This window comes from Cervus canadensis, chromosome 1 (genome assembly GCF_019320065.1).
Source record: "Cervus canadensis isolate Bull #8, Minnesota chromosome 1, ASM1932006v1, whole genome shotgun sequence".
NCBI lineage: Eukaryota > Metazoa > Chordata > Mammalia > Artiodactyla > Cervidae > Cervus > Cervus canadensis.
Window position 1 is genome coordinate 63,346,925 of NC_057386.1, and position 21,217 is coordinate 63,368,141.

Sequence of the window (21,217 nt, forward strand, 5' to 3'; positions counted from 1 at the left end):
CCCCCATGCCCCAGCCCACCCCTCTCGGTCACCACGGGGCACCGAGCTGAGCCTCCAAGGCTGCACAACGGGTTCTGCCTGCCGATTTCACAGGTGGCAGGGTGTACATGTCAGCGCTACTCTCTCGGTTCGTCCACGCTCTCCTTCCCTCGCTGGGTCCACAAGTCTGTTCTCACATGTGTCTCTATTCCTGCCCTGCAAATAGATTCATCTGTACCACTGTTCTAGATTCTACATGTATGCGTGAATATACATCTGTTCTTCTCTGACCTACTTCACTCTGCATGACAGACTCTAGGCCCGTCCCCACTTCCTTTAAAGGGGACATAATTAACGCACAGCATAGGGAATACAGTCAGTAACACTGAAACACTGGTCAGAGACACTGACCTAAGTCTGTATGTGGTGATCATTCTGTAATGTATAAAAATATCAAATCACCATGCTGTACCCCTGCAACTAACACAATGTTTTACGTTGATTATAATTCCAAAGAAAATCAGAGGTGGAGTTTGATCTCTTGAGTACAGTGAGTATCTGGGTGAAAGGGAGCTCTTTTTAAATGAAACAAAACAAATAAATTACGCACGGATAGAGGAATGGATCAAAACCGGGCTTTCAGTTTGCCAGAGAAGTACTTTCACGCAGACTGCAAGAAGTTCCCACCCCTGGTGAGGTGTGCACCATGTAAGCAGGACTAATATTTGAAAGAAAACTGCTCTCCCTTCTAACTAATAGCTGTTATATTCTAAAAAAACAACTCAGCCAGGTTTGTGAAGTGAAACCAGAGGCAGGACCCACGGCTGTGGCTCTGTCAGCGGGGGAGGCGGGATGAGGCCCGCACTCATCTTGCGTGAACCGCAACCATACAGAATGCGATCCTTGGTGGCTGCTTTGATCCCAATCGCACACTGGATTTTCATTATAGAAATAAGAAAGCAACGACTTTGTAATACGCTGGAACCCCTAAAAAACCTCAAATGGATAAAAACATTTGATAAATGTTTTTTGATAAACACAGATATTAACATTTTCTCAAGTTTTCATCATCAAATGATAAATCCAATGGCAAGTCTAAGATGCGGCCATTGTATAACTATTTTTCAATATGCAAGCTATTCGATCTTTAAAAGTTTTAAGTGTGTTCAAGATTAATGCTGTGTAAAACGGAAATTCCTGTTCTGTTAGCGAGGAGGAATTATGAGGGACTATTTTTGTTTTTTCAGTTGTGCCTCTAATACATGAACAGCTCATCTTTTCCATTTAAAAAGGAAAGCGCAGATGTGGTCACTGGCTGGATTGCTCTCTTCCTTCCAGGCTTCCCTCCATTTCTGGAGGCTCTGAAAGGCAGATGGCAACACCCCGGCGAGGGGCTGCGGAGGAAGCCGGGGCCCGGCTGCCGTGAAGACCAGCTCCCAGCCCCATGCACCAGTCCCCGGCCGCCGCCGTCCCGGGCGGGAGCACGTACCTGCTGGGTACGGGGGCGGGCGGGGACAGCACGGCCCTCCGCTCTCTAGGGCGCAGCCGGGCTGCCGTGAGGACCGGCTCCCAGGCCTGCGCGCGCTGATCCCCCGGCGCGGGAGCACGTACCTGCTGGGCACAGGGGCGGGCGTGGGCAGCACGGCCGGCCCGCCGCTCTCCAGGGCGCAGCCGAAGCCGCCGGTCACACACACGGGCTGCACGGGCCACAGGTCCCCTGGGGCACAGAGACCTGTGGGAGACAGCGGGCCTCTCAGCCCCCCTTCCTGCAGGGGCAGCGCACCTCCTCACCCCCCAGAAAGCGCCCCCACATCACCCACGGGCCTGCCACGCCGGCGCCGTGGATAACGAGGTCATGGGAGTGACTCCTTCAGCATGGAGGGCCTGCTTCCTGCAAAGCCCCGTCAGGGTCCCAGGAACTGGGCGTGAACAGGCTGATGTTCCGGGGAGCAGAGACAAACAGGCAGGAGGAAGAAGCTGGGGCAACGGCGCCCTGACGAGACACACGCTACTGCGGCAGAGGAGGGGTAGCCCACCTCTGCCCAGAGAGGGACCTGTCCCAGCTCGGCTCCCCCGTGCTGTGGAAGGCTTGCCTGCGAGGTCAGCTGACACCTGGCATGCGGTTCTGAACCATCTCTTAAACCTACCCGGGGACCGAGGCCTCTGCCCCTCCCAGCCAGCACCTGCCAGGACCTCCGCGGGCCGCCACCTTCACCACCACAGCTGCTGCTCGGCCGTCTGTGGGGTGCATGGAGAGATGGACGGACAGACACACGCCACTGGTTGGTGGCACAGATTAGAGACGAGCTGGCCATCTGCACACAGGCCGCACCTCCACAAGACAAGACTAGACTCAGCTGTTGGAAACGCACCAGGGGCCAAAAGATTCACCAGCCAGCTGGCCACACGGGGCCACCGCCTGCCTGTGCTCCTGGCGGAGGCAGGTCCACCGCGGGGGCCCAACCGGTGCACACACACTCACTTTCCAGGCAGCCCGTGTGCCCTCGGGGAGCTGGTGGTAATCACCCGCCTGCAGACCGGAGACGTGCAGCTCAAGATGGTCACAGCGACCCCCCAGCACTTAAAAAAGACACCAGTGGAGAGCAGGTGGCTGTCCCAGCAAGGGGGCCCCTCAAGGATGAGGCCTGCCTCCGAGGGCCGCCCTGGTGCTTTAGGGCCGGCTCAGGGGCTGGGCCCAGACCCTGTGCTCAGTCCTGAAGGGCAACGCATCCTGCCCCGAGTCCTGGTGAGAGCCGCTGGAACCAGATGAGGAGATCTGGTTCCCGTTCTGTCAGTCAAAGTCACCAAGAATTGTTTCTAGAGTCATGTACTCATGAGCAAACGGACCAGCGGCCAGGACTACGCAGAAACGAGGGGTGTGCATGCTGCTGTGAGACTGTCTTGGGGTCTCAGGCTTCTCTACGCCCTTGAGAGGGTGCTCTGGACGCCCACATTCTGACCTGTCTTTCCAAGGACAGCCACTGAACAGGCTTGGGAGATGTGGGGTGGGTCTCAGTCTAGAGCAAGGGGCAAGTCTGCTTCGTCCAACGTGATAAAGACGTCATCTCCTATCTATTCTTAAAAACCGAAACACGTAGGTTTCCTAAGCTTGGGGCTCCCTTCCTGTAGCGCAACCACAAACCACTGCAGCTGCCGGTGGGCCCTGGGCACCCCCCACATCACTCCCCAAAGCCTGGACACCTGCAGAAGTGTGCTTAGGAGGCTCTCAGGCTGCTCGCTGTGCTGAGCGTCCTGTGCCTCTGACCCAAGCCTCCTGCCCTCTGGGAGCGTCCACAGAATCACGGCAGGCAGACCTGAGCTCAGGTGAGCACTGCAGACCCCTCACCGGTCTCCACAGTGACGCGATCTGATGCAGGCCCAACACCACCCTCTGGCTGCAGTACTAAAAACAGACGGTGAGGTGGCAACTCATGTTAACCAGACTCACTGTGGTGACTGTTTGGCAAAATGTACGTATACTGAAACCTGGAGGCGGGCACGGCCACCCCCTCCACTATGCTTGCCTGGAGAACCCCATGGACACGGCTGAAGTGACTTAGCACGCATGCACACACATACATTGAATCATTATATTACTCATATGCCAGAAACTAATAAAATGCATGTACAAATTGCACCTCAAAAGAAAACAAAAGACGAGACAGGGAGGGGAGGTGAGGGCAGAAGCAAAGACTTGTCAGGAGACTGTGGTGATGCCCACATGAGAAATAACGGTGGCTGAGGAGACGCGCTCAGACTCTGCGTCTATGGGAAAGGCAGAGGCTGAGAGAGGTAAGGACAAGCCCCAGACTTCCGCCTGAGCACCACGAAAGCGCGTGGGCAGCTGTGAGGAGCCGGCTGAGGAGGGACGCCCACGGCCCCAAGGACAGATGGCCAATGGCGCAGAAGTGGGGGCCGGCGGGGCTGGAGGGGGACAGCCCACCAGGGGAGCGTGACCCAGACGAACAGGAGAGCGGGGGGGTGGAAGGGAACTGCACCAGGACCCCAGGTCACAGCCCGAGCAGAAGGGGCAGGGTGGGCATGGAGACCGAGGACAGAGCAGGGTACAGACACACAGGCATCACCACACAGCCAGCCCATGGCCTCAAGGCAGATGGGAGGCTCATCAGCAGGCAGATGCCGCTCTGAGCGGCTCCCCGGAGCCTGCCAGGCCAGGGGGGCCACGGGAGAGAGGCTGCTGCACTCAGGCCGGGGGGGGGGCGGGGGGAAGCCTCCCAGCGCTTCTGCTGTGCAGTGAGGGCGGCCCGCTTGGACAGAGCCCGGCAGCGGCACTGAGATGGATGGGCCGCAGCAGAGGGTGGAGGACGGGCGGGCAGAGCGCCTGAAGGCCCTCACCAGCCCCTCTGCCCTGGGCGAGCAGGAGGCCTCAGCAGAGGCGCCGAGTGTGGGTGTGGGGAGGTGGGGTCCACTGCAGGCTGGTCAGTCGTGTGTGCTATTCTCCACTCTCTCAGCCACAGGCAAAGGAGCCGGAAAACTTGGGCAAAAGCACGCGTGTGGTTTGGAGGCACGTGCAGCACAGGGGAGAAGGCCCAGCGGGGCAGAGGGCAGGGGCTGGGCATGGGGGGTGAGGGGTGGGGCTGGCAAAGGGGCTGGGGACAGGCCTGCGGACAAGGACTGTGGATAAGGGCAGTTTCTGCAGGGACTTTAGGGCCGAAACAAGGATTTTAACAGGTCACCAACAAGTAAAGTAGGCAAAATTAATTCAACATTCAAAAAACTATGATCATGGCATCTGGTCCCATCACTTCATGGCAACTAGATGGGGAAACAGTGACAAACTTTATTTTGGGGGGCTCCAAAATCACTGCAGATGGTGACTGCAGCCATGAAATTAAAAGACGCTTGCTCCTTGGAAGGGAAGTTATGACCAACCTAGACAGCATACTAAAAAGCAGAGACATTACTTTGCCAACAAAAGTCCATCTAGTCAAAGCTATGGTTTTTCCAGTGGTCATGTATAGATGTGAGAGTTGGACCACAAAGAAGGCTGAGTTGAAGAACTGATGCTTTCAAACTGGTGCTGGAGAAGACTCTTGAGAGGAGAAAGAGACTCTTGAGGGAAAGGAGATCAAGCCAGTCCATCCTAAAGGAAATCAACCCTAAATATTCACTGGAAGGACTGATGCTGAAGCTGAAGCTCCAATACTTTGGCCACTTGATGCAAAGAACTGATTCACTGGAAAAGACCTGATGCTGGTAAAGATTTTTTGAAGGCAGGAGAGGAACGGGACAACAGAAGAAGAGGTGGTTGAATGGCATCACCGACTCAATGGACATGAGTCTGAGCAAGTTCCAAGAGATGGTGATGGACAGGGAAGCCTGGCGTGCTGCAGTCCGTGGGGTCACAAAGAGTCAGACACAACTGTGCAACTGAACAACAACAAAAGTAAATTGCAGATTATTAACAAAGACGAGGAAAAAACGCACTTGAAACACACACACAACAAGCAGATGACAAAAGATTCTCCAGCTGACAACAGAAATACACAAGAACGTGGAGGCGTACCTGCTTTGATGCAGGTTTTCTTTTTCCTCATCATGAGCTAAGTCCTCTCTCCCCTCTATCACCTCAAAGAAAAAAGGGGTACCTCCTAAACCTTTCCAAGTAATTCAGTGAATTACTGAATTTAACAGCATTTTTCTCATTGAAAACACTTATTTTTACTGGACTCACAAATAACTTATTTCTGGTGATAATCGGACAGCAACTCCAAAACGTAACCATAAAGCCGTACAGAGCCGCCTCTTGCACCAGGAACGCAAGCAAAAGCAAGAGGTAGACGGTGCCCCTGAGGGTGCCCAGGCACAGCTGGGGCCTGGCGAGGCAGGACGGAGGCCCAAGGAGAAAACAGGAAACGTGAGACAGGGGCATGAGAAGGGAAGGAAGGAAGAAGGTAGGAGGAAGAGAGGGGAGGCCTCCGGGACAGGCCCTGGGCGGAGCAGCTTCCTTCCCACCAGCCCCAGGTCCATGCCCCAGTCACTGTCCCCGCCTGTCCCCTACCCCCATCCCTGCTCAGAGGGGCCGCAGAGCTCAGCACATGGCCTCGGCTCGTGCAGGGCAAAGACATGGGTGTGCTCGATGTGGCCAATGGAGGCACTGGACCCTGGGTCTGCTCCCTGCTTTTCTGCCATCTCAGATGAGAAGAGGAACTAAAGGCAGCGGCAGACCCCGTCCAGGGGCCCCCACCCCCTGCTCTGGGGCCACAGGGCGCCTGCACCTTGCCCCCCCAGGAAGGAGGCCCCGGGGATGCCAGGACAGAGGGCAGAGATGCTCAGGAGCCCAAGGCGGAGGCCTCGTCCCCCCCTAACCTCCAGACCAGCTCCGTTCGCCCTCAAGCTCCCCGGCCAGCAGGGCGGTATGGACCCTGAGCAGGAGCAGGAGCCACGGGCCTCACCTTGATCTTCAGTGGCGGCAGGCCCAGCGGGGAGGCTGGGGCAGGGAGCGTCCGCAGGCGCGGGGAGGCTGCTCACGTCCCTGGGGGAGAGCAAGGAGAGGAGGAGCCACTGAGTCTCTGCAAACAAGTCTGATTGTGGTTTGACATAATTCTTCCCCCCACCAAAACAGATAGATGCTATAGACATGAAGGCATACACCCAAAGAAGGGTTGAAGAATATTAGATTCCTAAGACCCAGCAAAGTCTTGCTTTAATAAACAGCAATTGCACAACTTTAACTAAAGTAGCTCAGATGGTCTGCAGTTTCCAGTCGGCCTCCCTGTGGCTGGCAGCAACCTCCCACCCCGTGTTTATTCTCTACCCTGAACAGAAAGAGCTCGCGTAGAGCTTTCCTCATCCCATTTCGTTCTTGTGACATCCCCTGTCCTCCTGTGGCACCTAAAACCTAACTGCCAGCTCACTCTGAAACTCAATCCACCTACATACCCTACCCGCCCCCCACTCAGTAAATGGGCTTGTTTGTCTGACGCTGTGGAAATCATCACACAGTGAAGCCATAAACGTGACTGTCTACTAGGTCCTTGCACATTTCTAAGAACCATCAACGCTGTTTTATTTCAAGTCCCAGCAGAGTACCTGGCTCCCATTCTTACTATAACTACTGTTTTTCCTACTTTCAGGACAGAGAATTTTCCTAACATCCATATCACTGAAAGGACCAGGGATACCAGAGATGCTCCTGCACGAACATGTTATCTTGGAAGGAATGTATGCTTTAAATTATTAATAAAATCAATTTTACTCTCTCATATCATTAAAAGGTTTTCCTATTTTTAGCCTGCAGAACTGAAAACAAAGAAAAAACACCCAAAATGAAAAAAAACAAAAAAGTGGTACTTGAAACATATAGTCAAAGCTGGAAAACCAAACACGTGGGATTGTAGATGCTATGAAAAGGATTCAAGGAGATGGGAGCTTCAGAGGAAAACCAAACACTTACGTGGGATTGCAGACGTTACGAGAAAGATTCAAGGAGATGGGAGCTTCAGAGGAAAAGTCATTTTGTGAAACACTGTCTCCTGCATAAAAACAAAAAGATGATCAGAACTTTTTATAAGCATAATTTAACTGTATCTATTCTGCATTTAAGATGCAGATTGCTAACATAATTAACCTCTATGAGTGATTTTTCACTTTTAACTGTATTCATTCTGTAATTTTTTAATTAAAAAACCTTTTATGTATAAATATATGTAAAACTGGGATCACACTTTAAAAACACTTTCGCTTTCGGTCTTTTACATGATTATTATACTGGGGACACTTTCCTGACATTTATTATGCAATTTCCAAACACACCTAGGCTGCATCTAACGCCCTGCGTCACAGTAAGGCATCAATCACCTTTTCCTCTTTCTTACTGTGGGCCGCGTCCCACAGGTGAGAGCCGCTCTTCTGTTCTTGCTGATGTTAAGCACCAACTTAAAAGCACTCCCACTGGCATCAACAGCCAAACTGCCCTCAATGGCCAAGCACACCAAGCCCACCACCAAACAAAATGCTGCAATCTGCCCTGCGCCCAAGCCTGCATGCGCTCCCCACGGGGTGGCATTGTGCCCGCTCAGGAGGGGGCAGGAGAATAGCTGATCGCTATGTGTAAGGCACGGGACAGTCAGAGAGATGCCTGCTCTATGCGGGTGGCACTGAAATTTTATGGGGGGGTGGTCACTAGGCAAGCAGTGTCTAAAAAGATGCCTGCAGGAGGAGCCAAAAATGAGAAAAAGGCTGAGAAAAAAGACAGAAATCACAAGGGGGTGGCTGTCTCGGTTTTTATGGGATCAGGGTCCCGGTCCCCCGGAAAAGAGCTTCTGTTTGGGTATCACTGTTGGCAGGAGAGAGCACAGAGGTCACTGCGCAGAGTAGGAGGCTGGAAAAGGGGCTGGGCTCTGGGGAAGCCGTGGGTTTCTGGGCGTCCAGCAAGCCACGTCTCTGCTCTGAGCGAGCCCCACTCATGACCATGCACACACACAGTGAGTGCCCCAAGGGTGAACCCCTGTCTCCCCGCCTGTCCTGGTAACAGAACTCAACCTGTACCACGCCGACTGTAACAGTGAAAAGAAGTGAACTGCATCTTACAGACACAGAGCTAGAGCAAACCATGCCGAGGGAGAAGGCACAAGGGCGGCACGCTTACTGAAGCACAGTCTCCTTCATGTACGTTAAAGACCATTCTCTCCTTTGTCAATGGATGTGTGAATGTAAAACAACTCACAGTGGACTGCGAGCCTCTCAAAGAGGGGCAAGCGGAACAGACTATGACTTCTTAAAAAAAAAAATGAGGGTAAATATGACAAAATAAAGAGTTATTCATTCTAGGTGATAAAAATATAGGTGCTTCATTGACATGTCCTATATCTGTAAGTTTTTAAAAAATAAAGGAGGACCACTGTTCACAGCAACATTAGTATAGTACCCAAACGATGAAAAAATCCAGGTGTCCATCAACAGATGAACAGCCAGATAAACTGTGGTATGAAAAGACAATGAATAATAAACAGCGTTAAAACGAAGGAAACCCTGGTCCATCACAACGGAGATGAACCTGAAGACGTCACACTAAATGAAATAAGCCATTACAGAAGGCCAGGTATGGTATGACTTGACTTACCAGGTACTAGAGTATTCAAATTCAGACAGAAAGCAGAGGAGAGGTTCACAGGGTTGCAGGGGTGGGGAAGGGAGAGCTGTGGACTTATAGGCACTGAGCCTCTGTTTGGGAAGGGGGAAAGATCTGAAAACGGATGGTGGTGATGGCTGCACAATAATGTGAATGTATTTAATGCCCGTGAACCGTACACTTACAAATGGTTAAAATGGTAAATTTTGGGTTACATGTATCTTACCACAATAAAAACATGTACAGATGAAAAAATAAACATGGAAGTTCTTTGAACTGTTTTCAAGATACAGACTTGATAATGGAGGGAGGAAGAAAGAAAAAGGAAGTGAATAAAATCCAAAGCACAGGGGCTTCCCTGGTGGCTCAGGGGTAAAGAATCCGCCTGCCAATGCAGGAGACACAGGTTCAATCCCCCATCTGGGAAGATCCCACCTGCCACAAGGCAATTAAGCCCGCGGGCCACAACTACTGAGCCTGTGGTCTGACGCCCAGCAGCCGAAACTACGGAAGCCCCTGCGCCCTAGAGCCTGTACTCTGCAACAAGAGAAGATACCGGGATGAGAAGCTTGTGCACTGCAATTAGGGAGTACTCCCCACCTGCTGCAACTAAAAAAAAGCTTGTGCAGCAAGGAAGACCCAGCACACCCAAAATAAGTGAAATAAATAACAAGCATTAGAACGAAAGCAAAACAAAACAAACACTGGACACACAGCCTCCTGCGCCTGGGCGGGCCCGGCTCGGGGCGGGTGGGGCCCTGGCCCAGCCGCGGACTTACCCGGCAGCAGGCAGCGCGGAGGGCCCGCGGCTGGCTTCCTGTCCCCGTCAGAGCTGCTGGCGCTGCTCCAGCTGCCCCAACTGCCCCGGCTGGCGCGCACGCTGCCCGAGGAGCTGCCGCAGTCTGAGCCGGAGTCTGAGCAGGACTTCTCTGCGCCCTTCTTCCCCGGTTTCGGAAAGTAACCCTCTGCGGGAAGCGAGAGAGGAGCTGGGCCACTTCCAGGAAGAGGAGAGTGGCCGAGTGGGGAGGAAGGCGGGGCTCGGCTTCCGCGAGAAGGAAGACACCCCCTGAGACTGACGACCGGCTGGAGGCAGCCTCGTGCTGACCACGCGTCCCCTCACTCCGCGGCGGCCGGGAGATGCATGCCGTGGGGGTGAGACCGCCAGCACCTGGGGTGACATCAGCCTAACAATGGTTCTGGGAACAGCAAGGATTTCTCTCCAGAAAATCAAGACTACTCTCTTGGATTGGAGACACGGAGGTCACTCTTCTATTAAAATGTCCACCAATAAATAAAACTGAATCACTTTGCTGTACATCTGAAACTTGACACAACACTGCAAATTGACTATACTCTAATATAAACATTTTAAAAAACGCTCATCCCGCATTTCAGAATATGGTTTACGTGTGGGAGGGAAAAACCTCCAGGCAGACCCAGGTGAGCAGGGCAGGAACGGAAACCCATCAGCTCGGTGTCCTGGGTGCACCCCAGTGGGCACATGGCTGGGAACGTGGGTGTTGGTAGGAGGATCATGACTCCCCGCTCTACACCCCACCCTGGTGCTGTCAAACCCATGGCCATTCCTCCCCAGCTCCCCTCTCTATCCAAGGGAATCCTGTCTCAAGCAAGCACCCACTCTCCCTCCGGCCGTCTACAGGACACACTTGAAAATGGCCAGATTTCAGGGGCGTAGGAGGTCAGAGGGGCAACGCGAGGGCTCGGGAGAGCCTCAGCGTCCCGTCCCATCCAACAGCTCTCCATTCAGGCGTGAGGACACTCCGCCTGGGAAGTGGTAACCTCTCACCCCGGTACTTCCCCGAGGAAACAAGCCCAGCAGAAGTGTGGTTCGTAGCTCAATGCGGTTCCGTACCTGCCTCTCCCTGCGTGGCAGGTAAGCTGCTTCCAGTGCTGGCACCTGCTTTGCACGCTTCCCCAGGGTTTTCCTGGATACGCCAGTTCCTTACGTTGATGTCACTGCTCAGCTCAGACCTTTCAAACTCACTGCACACCAGCTTTAACTCACTCTGGTCGGAAGGCCTGGAAGAGCCACAGAAAATCCCATCTGCACGGTATTCTGCATACACACATACCTGCTCTCCTGAGCAGCGTGAGAGTGTGAATCTGTGACAACTCAAGCCCTTTTCTCTCTGGGGGTGGTGATGAGTAAGGGACAGAGATCAGGAAAAATAAGCTTTTGCCATTTTAGAACCAGAATTAAGCTGGAGTTCATTTACTCGCTTTGTATTTTACAGTGGGAGTAATACTGCACAGGTTCAATAAGTCACCCCAGGTCAACTGGTAAGTGGCAGGTGCAGGACTAAAATCCACAACTCTTGGCGTGTCTTCCTTGGATTTAGTGTAAAATGACTCTGGGTGGATGACCCTGCTTCTTGGCGTCTGAGGGAAGGTCTGAGTGTTAGCTGATATCTTTTCTCGTTCATTCATTTAGCAAACACTTATGCAGTGACCACCACGAGTCATGTATTGTTAGGAAAGGTGCAGTATCTACAAAGAAGAATGTTTTTTCCCCAAGGACTTCACAGTCCAACACTTACATCTCTCTAACTAGACCACGAACTTGAGGGAAGACCTGAAATACAAGTCTTATAAATGGAGACACAGAATTGTGCCAGAGAGCACTACAGAAACGCCTCGGTGATTATTTCACACACTCCAACTTCTGTACCTCACGTCAGGGACAACTGCGGGATCTGAGCGTGAGATGGAGTCAGTGGCTTCCCTGGATTCTGAGCGCTCAGGGCAAAGAGTACAGAGACAGAAGCAGGAGCCAAGGGAGGAGAAAGGCCAACAACCATCAGCTACGTAAGCATCATATTCTCAGAAAACTCTGATTACCTACAAGGTAGTTCACAGTTACTCTGTAATAACTTAAATTTGTTTCTTTCACATGTCAGAAATCTGCTTTTAAAAATATATCTTAACACTCAATTGGTGAAGCTCCACCCTAACCTTTTATCTTTCTGTGTCCATATCAAGCAAATATACCACTTTAAAGGAACCACATAAGTTCATCAACTTTTTATGAGAATATAAGGGGTGACTTTCCTTTCTACAGGAGACCACATTGCAGCTTTCAAATAATGTAGCATAAGAATAATTACCCATGAAAACAGTATTTAATAATTTAATAGATCAATAATTACCCATTAATTATCTAACAGTGGGTCTCTGTCTTTTTGTTCCTATTTGCAAGCTGCTGATTGCAGGGCACAGAACCAGAGTTTAAAGGCCCCTTGGGGGTGGGGAGGGGACTACCCTAGTGGTCCAGGGGCTAAGACTCCAAGCTCCCAAGGCAGGGGGTCCAGGTTCGGTCCCAAGTCAGGGAACTAGACCCCACATACCTCAACTAAAGATCTCGTGTGCTGTAACTTAGACCCAGCGCAGCCAAATAAATAAGTAGCTTTAAAAAAAAAAAAAAAAGGCCCCCAGGGTCATTTGGCCCGCCTCCCGGTAAAGCAGGACACATAGGGGTGGTGGGGGCGGGGCATGTCACAGGGCTGCATCCCAAGGGTGCAAACCAAGGAGGAGAGATGCCCCCACCCGGGGCCCCTGGCCGCCACAGGGGCTGTTCTGGCAGATTTCCCTCCCAACCACTAGAGCAGCCAACATGGAGTCTTCTCCGCACGAATGTGGAGTTGCCGAGAACAACGGGACAGACACATTTAACACCTCGCTGAGCTCCCAAGAGCCAGTGCTCAACAGAAGACAAACCAGAGGGCGGAGGGCCAGCGCGGGAGAGCAGGCCGAGGCCACCCAGACAGGGGTCGGGGGGCCCGCCAGCGCAGGAGAGCAGGCCGAAGCCACCCGGACAGGGGTCGGGGGACCCGCCAGCGTGGGGCCAGCGGGGGAGAGCAGGCCAAGGCCACCCGGACAGGGGTCGGGGGGCCCGCCAGCGCGGGGCCAGCGCGGGAGAGCAGGCCGAGGCCACCCGGACAGGGGTCGGGGGTCCTGCCAGTGCGGGGCCAGTGCAGGAGAGCAGGCCGAGGCCACCCGGACAGGGGTCGGGGGTCCTGCCAGTGCGGGGCCAGTGCAGGAGAGCAGGCCGAGGCCACCCGGACAGGGGTCGGGGGGCCCATCAGCGCGGGGCCGCTCAGCAGGCACCCCAGGGACGGGCGGAGGGCGGGAGGTGCTCCACGCCTGGAGTCAGGATGAACACACTACTGATCTAGTGGGAAAAACCCTCGAGCTGTGGAACTAACGCAAAACTAGGTTTAGAGAGCCACTTGTGGAAACTCAAATGGGATTCCCAGAAATCCTGGTGGACCCTTCATCTGGCAGATAAGCAAGGTTTACCAACAAGAACGTCTGACTGCCTGGGGTAACATCTGGCTCTTGGCACAGGCCAACCTCGTAGTATCCGCACCTCCCTTCCTGCAATGGGTGAACCTTCCTTCTGCAAGACGGAGCAGAAGATCCGATGCATGAGGTGTTCTCTCTCATTATCAGGACCCCATGCAGCCCAGACAGCTCAGGGTCAGGCTGGGAAGGTGAGCCCAGGGCTTTCTCTACCACCTGCTCTCTGTCACTTCATAGGCAGAACAAAAGCCCTGGTAAGGTGGAATAGCTATGCTTTTCCCCTAAAACTTTCCATGGCTTTTTGCATTTTACCAACTAAAATTTTTAAAATTTGTTCATTTTAAGGGGCTTTCCAACAACAATAAAAGTAACCAGAAGATATGTTAATTTTAAGAATATTAATTTCAACAATATATTTTCCTCTCAAAATGCAAATATCTACACTCTCACATTATTGTATCCAACTCAACAAAAGTAAGATTGGAAGGTAACATCTAAATGTAAAATTACAAAGTAAATAACGGATGAAAACTTAAAGGAATTATAAAAATTACACACCTCAAGACCTGGGCAGCACCCCTCTTTTTGTTTTTTCTGCACATTCGATTTTTATTCCAATTTAAATTTTGTACATTTCCTTCTTTCTTCTCCTGAAGCGCCTTCTTCCTATAAGGATCTTCTTGCTAAAGAGGAAAAAAAACGTTAGTAAAGTCTTCACCTTTCTAATACACAGAAGAACCTCTGTGTGATTTTAGCTTTTGAAAACGAACCCCATCTGAATTCAGAACATTCCAGAACTAGTGAAAACTGAGGACATATATTTCTCAATCTCTAGTCTTTTCATTTCCTTTCTTTTTCTACCTCCTTCAACCTCTGCAAAAAGAAAAGAAAAAAAAAAAAAACACAAACTGTGCCTATAAAATTTCTCAGGGGCTATAAAGAAAAAACATCTGTTAGCAATTTATGGTCAGCTTGCTGTTAACCTCAGCAGCAATAAATCCTCTGACCTTCACCTGTTTATTTGGTATGTGCAATTCACATGAATTACTACTAAAGAAAAGTCATGTAAAAACTCAACTTAGAGGAGTAATTTGTGTATTTATGTTTTTATTTGTTTATAAATGAACTTTAGGAGAACAGTCAAAACTCCAGAGAATACTCCAAACTAGTTTAAGCTTTTCAAGTAAATAAAACCAAGAATATGCTTGATGTTTTTAAATATTGTTCTGAAAAACTTAATTTAGCATGAGACATACATATATTTTATAATATATATCAATTTTTAAAATTTGGGTTTTTCCCTCTTTCAAATGTTGAAGGGCATGCGTGCTCAGTCGTGTCCAACTCTTTGTGACCCCACGGACTGTAGCCCACCAGGCTCCTCTGTCCATGGGACTTTCCAGACAAAAATACTGGAGTGAGCTGTCATTTCCTCCTCCAGAGGATCTTCTTGACCCAAGGATCAAACCTGTATTTCCTGAGGCTCCTGCATTGGCAGGCGGATTTCTTAACCACTGAGCCACCTAAGAAGTCCTTTAAATGTGAGGCATGGTCACATTTTTCTGCACATTTTTCTAACAGGCCCAAGGGGAGGAGGGGTCCCCTTGCCCTTTAAATTTTTTAAGTAGCTCATCTTTTTAATGTCCTTAAAACTTTTTCTTCTTCCTTCTACCACACTGCCCCTTTAAAGCAGAAGAAAAATAAAAGGTTTTAGATACCTGCATGTTACATGTCTGGGGCAGTGAAAGCCTCATGTATCCATCAAAGAAATATGATAGATATCACTACCATAAACAAACACTAAAAATAAAATGATATTTTTAAGATATGTGGTGGGATTATGGTATTTTTGCTATCTTTAACCTGTATTTTCCCCCTCAAATAAGTATTTTTCCTGATTCTGAGAGTACTTTTAAAACATGGCAAGTCAAACACACAAAGTCCTATCCTATAGGACTTAATGCTAAAAAGTTCTAAACTAGACACACTAAAGATGTGTGATCAGAGAAGATGCGATTTTAAACATCAAATATAAACCACATTTATTTGAGTATTGTTCTCTTTCCAGCTTTTGGTGGGGTAGGGGAAAAGCCGGCTTCTCCCCACCTCACTCTCCCCCTACCCCAGCATAAGTTGGAAATACACAGCACAGCGGGGATCTGAGCCTTTCTGTCCCAGGGTCACCCACACGTGAAGGGCCAGCTTCTAATGGAGCCAGAAGGGTGAGCGGGGCTGGAGCCGCTCTGCCCCGTGGCCGCCTTCTCCATGCAACCTGGGGAGCAGCGGCGTGGCTCATAAGAGGGGAGCGCCGGAGGGCTAGCCCAGAGTGGGGGCTGCCTGTGAGCCCCAGGGGAGTGAGCTTCAGGAGAGCGGGGACATGCTGGCCACGGTGTGGATGGAGCGGCGCAGAAGCAGGGTGCAGCAAACACAGGAGCGGCCAGGGAGAGGGTGCGTGTGTGTCTGTCTGTCTGTGTGTCAGAGAAGCATCAGGTGGTGCAGAGGCAGTGGCCAGAGGCAGCTAGGGGAGGACACGCAAGCAGTTGAGGCTGCAGGTGGAGCTGAGGGGAACCAAAGCTACAGACTTGTCGGGAAAGGGGAGGAAGACAGGGACAGTGGGTCTTTGGTTTCTGGTGGTGAGGAGGCAGGGCTAACCAGGGTCTGAAGGGTTCATGCAGATCTGAAATTAAGAGTCTCTGAGGCTGAACCGCCTGACCTGAGCCCCACTCCGTGTGACAGGCTCAGTTATCTTGGGCAAGTAGCTTTACCTCCCTCTGCCTCAGTTTTCCAAGTCTTCCAAAAGGCTGTCGTGAGGCTTCAAGTACACGACACGAAGCAGGCAGTGTCCATAGACTGAGCTATCATCGTCACTGTTGAATTACCTGATCTTCCTGAATGAGGAACAACCAACTGATCACAGGGTGGGGAAATAAGGTTTCCTAAGCTTTAATAATGAAGGCAAGGGAAGAAATAAAAAAGAAATCACACACTGCACAAAGGCATTCTTAGAGCTACTGTACGTAAGTCAAATAAAAGGAGGGAAGGGCAAACTAAGGGAAAAAATCGTTTTACTATTTGACAAAGAGTCAACACCTTCACCTATGTTCTCAAAGAAAACAAGGGGGGAAAAAACACATCCAACAGAGAAGTGGACAAAGGACATGAAACGCAAGTTCACAGAAGCAACAGAAGGTCAAAAGCACGAAGAGCTCCTCCAAAATATTTAACAATAAAGCGTGTTGTTAGAAAAGACAAATTATAGACCAACTTGTATCTCATCTTTCCCTTTTGGCTTTAAAAACACAAGTGTGTTTACACTGTGTGTTTATGCCTGCAAAGACAGGGGCAGACTAGGGGTGGGGCAGTGCGCCGTAACAGCATGTGTCTCCTGTCTCTCTCAGCAGGGCAAGCAAAACTGGTGTAGACATTCACATATTAACTTAGACAAAGTACATATTTTACAAAACGTCAGTGGTAGGATCTTAGATAATGGTATCTTGTGCTTTTCAGAATTTTACAAAAAGAATGAAGGAAAATCCTTACTTTTCTCTAGTAAGAGATGCAAACTGAAATGAAAAAATGCAATTGTTTACCTATCCCACTGACCAAGATTTTGCCAAAGAACAGTGCTCCTGAGACCAGACGGAGTACAGGACCATCATCACGTATCCTGCATGAAGGGAGACAGGCACCTGCTTTCTGAGGGCACGCTGGAGGCACACAGGGGGGACCCTGACAGCTGATCCTCTTTAACTCTATTTCTAGAAATCTATAGCAAGGATATACCAGCTATACAGGCCAGACTTAGTTCACCACCCTGTTATTTATGAAATAAAAAGCTGCAAACAACTCTAATGTTCAACTGCAGGGAAGTGGTTTGGATTACGGCACAATTCAGTGATGGAATGTTATGTAACCATTGAAAACAAAGTTCCTCATTAATTTCTAACACGAGAAAATTCAAAATTATGACATTACAACAAAGCTCTGTATACACAATAATATAATTATCCCGAGTTTTTCAATGCTTGCACAGAGAAGCAAGAGAATACAGAAAAATGCGAAAAGCGATCCATTCTGGACACATTTTCCTCCCTTCTTTATGCTTCTATAATAGTCATGAATTCCTTTTCTAAGCAGGGGGTGGAGATCTGCTTACAAGAAAATAAACAGCCAGGGCTGGGACTAAAATTTGGTTTGTGGCTCCCAAATCTGGGCTTCAACCTCCTTCGCCAATAAATCTGGAGGAATGTTCCCCATGTGCTATAGACAGATTTATACAATCTTCTAAGCTGCAAAGTTAGGCCCCAAGAATGCGCAAGAAAAACAAACATTGAGCACTGCACTCGGGGACGTGTTTACTGAGAATGATTTTCTCCAAGCGAACAATGAAATGGAAAGTACACTCAAGGGGTTTAAACAGCAGGCCCCCGAGCCAGCAGAGAGGACCGCCCACAGCCCACCCCCAGCCCCGCTGCCCCGGAAAGCCGCCCAGCGACTGTGCCCCCAGACCCTCGGCCCCAGTGCGGCCCCCCGTGGAGCCCGCTGCCTGCACGGAGCAGGGAGGGGAGGCGGAGCCGACACAAGCCCTGGACCGGAGTCCAAGGAGCATCCGGGCTCCGTGCACGCAGGCACCGACGCAGAGGGCGAGTCTGGACAGGAGCCGGGGAAGCTCTGTGGCTGGGGGCGGGGCAGGGGGCACGGCGCCCCCCACGCGCAGACAGGGCCACACCTCCAGCCTGGCGGCCCTGCCAGGATCGGCTCCCCCCACCACCACCAAGAACACTCGGCCAGGGGGCAGCGGGGTCGGCAGCCCTTGGAGTCAGCCTCCGCTTCGCCGCAGGGCAGCACAGCGTCCTGTTCCCAGCTGCGTCCAGTCCCTTCTCCCCCAGGTCCACGGACTCGACTTCTGCTCTTGACCGTGCGCCCTGTCCCCGCGGCCCGGCCGGCTAGCCTGCCGTCTGCCTGCTCCGCTCGCCCGTCAAGCAGACTGAGGCCGCTGGCCTCCGTGCCCGCGTCCGAGAGCGCACATCACTCTTCAGTGCTAACCTCCACCGGGACAGAGTCCCTCCCGGACACATGCTTCATTGCACTGTAGTGGGCTGGATCCCACTACAATGAGGGTTTGATCCAAATAAAAATAAGTCCATTTGAGAGTATAAATATTAAAAATGGATCCAAAACATACAGTTGTGTAAGTTGGGAAAGCTCATTGTACTGACTCAATAAACACAACTTGGAGCAAACTCAAAGGCAAGGGAAGCCTAGCATGCTGCAGTTCATTGGGTCACAGAGTCAGACACTGCTTAGCAACAAAACTAATACCAGACTTCAGCCAGTAAGAATTTTCTCAGCTTTACACCATGCTTCCAGGTTATCTTAAAATACAGTAGGTTCAATTCTACTGTTTGGTATTTTTTAGTGAAGTGAAGCTTGCTCAGTCTTGTCCAACTCTTTGCAACCCCTTGGCCTGTATAGTCCATGGTATTCTCCAGGTCAGAATACATTCCCTTCTCCAGGGCCTGCCTCGCAGCAGCGGCTCCAGCTCCGTACCTGCCACCCATGAGGCACCGCCATGCCCGTCTGGCCTCCCCTCTGTTGGCAGCGATCACAGTCACACCTGTCACCTCCTTGATTCCAACTACTGGGCAGTGCTTCCCAAGGGCTGCTGTCCTAAGCACTTACCACTCCTCCAATCCTAGAGACCCTAAGAGGTAGGAATACTATCACTACTCTCACGTTTCATATGAGGAAACTGCGATGTTGAGTAACTCGCCCAACGTTAAGGAGTAAGAGTTGGGCTGGATTCACACCAGCTGCAAAAAAACAACAAAAACAAAAAACCCATGCCACTAAACCACTAGGCAACACTGCCCTGAGATGAACATGAACGCATCACGGGGGAAGTCCTAATTCCCCATATTCTAGTTTCCCAGACTTAAAACCCTGGAGCTATTTTTGCAAATGGCTCTGCAAGAAAAGATGGCTCCTCTCCTTCAAGCACTCAGGTCCTCAGAAGTCCTGAGGTCTCTCTTCTACACTGTGCCATCCTGTACCCCTGCTCCTGCCAAGCCCAGCCTTGATTACATCACACCTCCCAGCAGAGGAACAGCCTCCTGGTGAGCACAGAGCCAGTACCCATCCGTGCCCTCCCCAACCTGCCTCCAAAACACCCGGACAGATCCTGCAGAAATGCCCTGTTCACACATTCATTCGAGCACTTGCTTAAACCACCACACTGGCTCTTTATTACAGGCACTTTGCCCAACTTTATGAAACTGAATTTAAAGATACTCAATCACGACCTTCAAGAAGACGGCAGCCTGCAGGTTGTTTTCCATTTGTTATCCTTCCCTCCCTCCCCTACCCCCGCCCCCTGCCCAGGGCAGAACCCTTCAACAGCTCTCCAAGATTCGCAGCAAGGTCCCCAAACGGGCCACCCTCAGGCCAAATCCTCCAAAGAGACTTTTTGTTTGGGCCAGAGTGCTTTTAAAAATTTGATCCTGGAATTCCTGAGCAGGCAAGCATCCCTTCCCACGGCCTGTGCTCACTTACTTCATTGTCTCCAACTGAGATGCAGGGACTGAAATCTAAACTTTGAGTCAGCCTGAGAGGTCTTGGCAAGCTGGCCAGACTCTGACTCTGCCCTCCCTGCCACTTCCCCTCCTGACTGAGCTGCTTCCGGGTCAGACAGTTCCTCGCTGTGGCTCCCCACCGTGCCACAGGGTCCCATGTGCCGGGTGCCCCTCTGCTGTCCCCAGCCTCTCCGCACAGCCCCCCACCCCCAACCCCGCACAAGCTCCTTCCTCCTCGGGGCTTCCACAGCCCTGCAGCCTAAGCTGACGTTCCCACCTCTGCAACCCCTGCGACCACGCACTGATCTGAGCACTTGACTACATGGAAATATCTTGTTTTTCTCAACAGACCACAGATTCCTGGTTTGGAATGTCTGAGATTTTCTTATTTGGTATCACACTCATTTACTTCAGTGAAAAATTCATGCTTTGTGTAGAGTTTAAGCAAAAACAGAATAGCATAAAGAAGGAAAAAAAAGAAATCATGCAAAATCCCACTCCTGAGAAATAACCCAGTTCTCCCACTGATTATTTAGCAAACCTTATTTTTTAGCATGTCTTTTTAAAACCTATACTTACATAAGGGTGGCAGGACAGATGATGGGAGTAATTTAGAAAACTAAGACCATGCACTGTTTTTAAATAAAACTTTAAGGCTCAATTTTATTTGAACTTAACAGAAGAAAATCAAGTAGAACCAAAGGAATGCCAACTTTCAATAAATGTTTCTTTTCCACATGATATATTAATTCCCTAAGGATATCTCTAAGGTTAAGAGAAAGATGGTGAAACAGATTTTTGTAGGTTCTCACCCTTTTAAACTACATGCTTTAGTTTTGCACAGATTTGGCTTGCTATCAAGAAAGAGAAAATTAAAACTTACTTTACACTCACCTTTCAATCCCACCTCCTGTTTTTGCTGATTTTATTACTATTTCTGCTTCATTCAAGTTTTAATATTTGATTTCTGTTCTACAATTGTAATTGACAACTGTTCAGCCTTAGTTCTGGATATAAAATGGACAGAAACCTCAAAAGATCTTTAACACAGCTTTCTTGATCCTGAGTCTATCTATACTTTTATCTTGGGTGCCTAAATTTCATTAACTTCATTTTTCAAGCAAGGCTGCCAAGTGCATTTGCATTTACAGATGCATGTTTATTGCCTTTGAGCCTGAGTGCCAGCTTCTCTGGACAAAATGTTCGCATTCACATTTTCACTGTCTCAAGGAGAGAACTCTTCTGCTCTCAG

At 50.4% G+C, this 21,217-nt stretch overlaps 1 protein-coding gene across 3 annotated transcripts in view; it reads right to left on the reverse strand.

Moving 5' to 3' along the window:
* Nucleotides 1–21,217, reverse strand: part of TMEM131L (transmembrane 131 like) — a 170,865-nt gene that overhangs the window by 2,660 nt on the left and 146,988 nt on the right. For all 3 annotated transcript variants that reach the window (XM_043484277.1, XM_043484267.1, XM_043484287.1), the window contains 6 exons: nt 13,952–14,076; nt 10,947–11,113; nt 9,853–10,038; nt 7,397–7,475; nt 6,396–6,475; nt 1,591–1,711 (listed from right to left, as the gene is read on the reverse strand). In XM_043484277.1, coding sequence (XP_043340212.1) covers nt 1,591–1,711; nt 6,396–6,475; nt 7,397–7,475; nt 9,853–10,038; nt 10,947–11,113; nt 13,952–14,076 — 758 coding nt within the window. The remainder of the gene's footprint in view (nt 1–1,590; nt 1,712–6,395; nt 6,476–7,396; nt 7,476–9,852; nt 10,039–10,946; nt 11,114–13,951; nt 14,077–21,217) is intronic.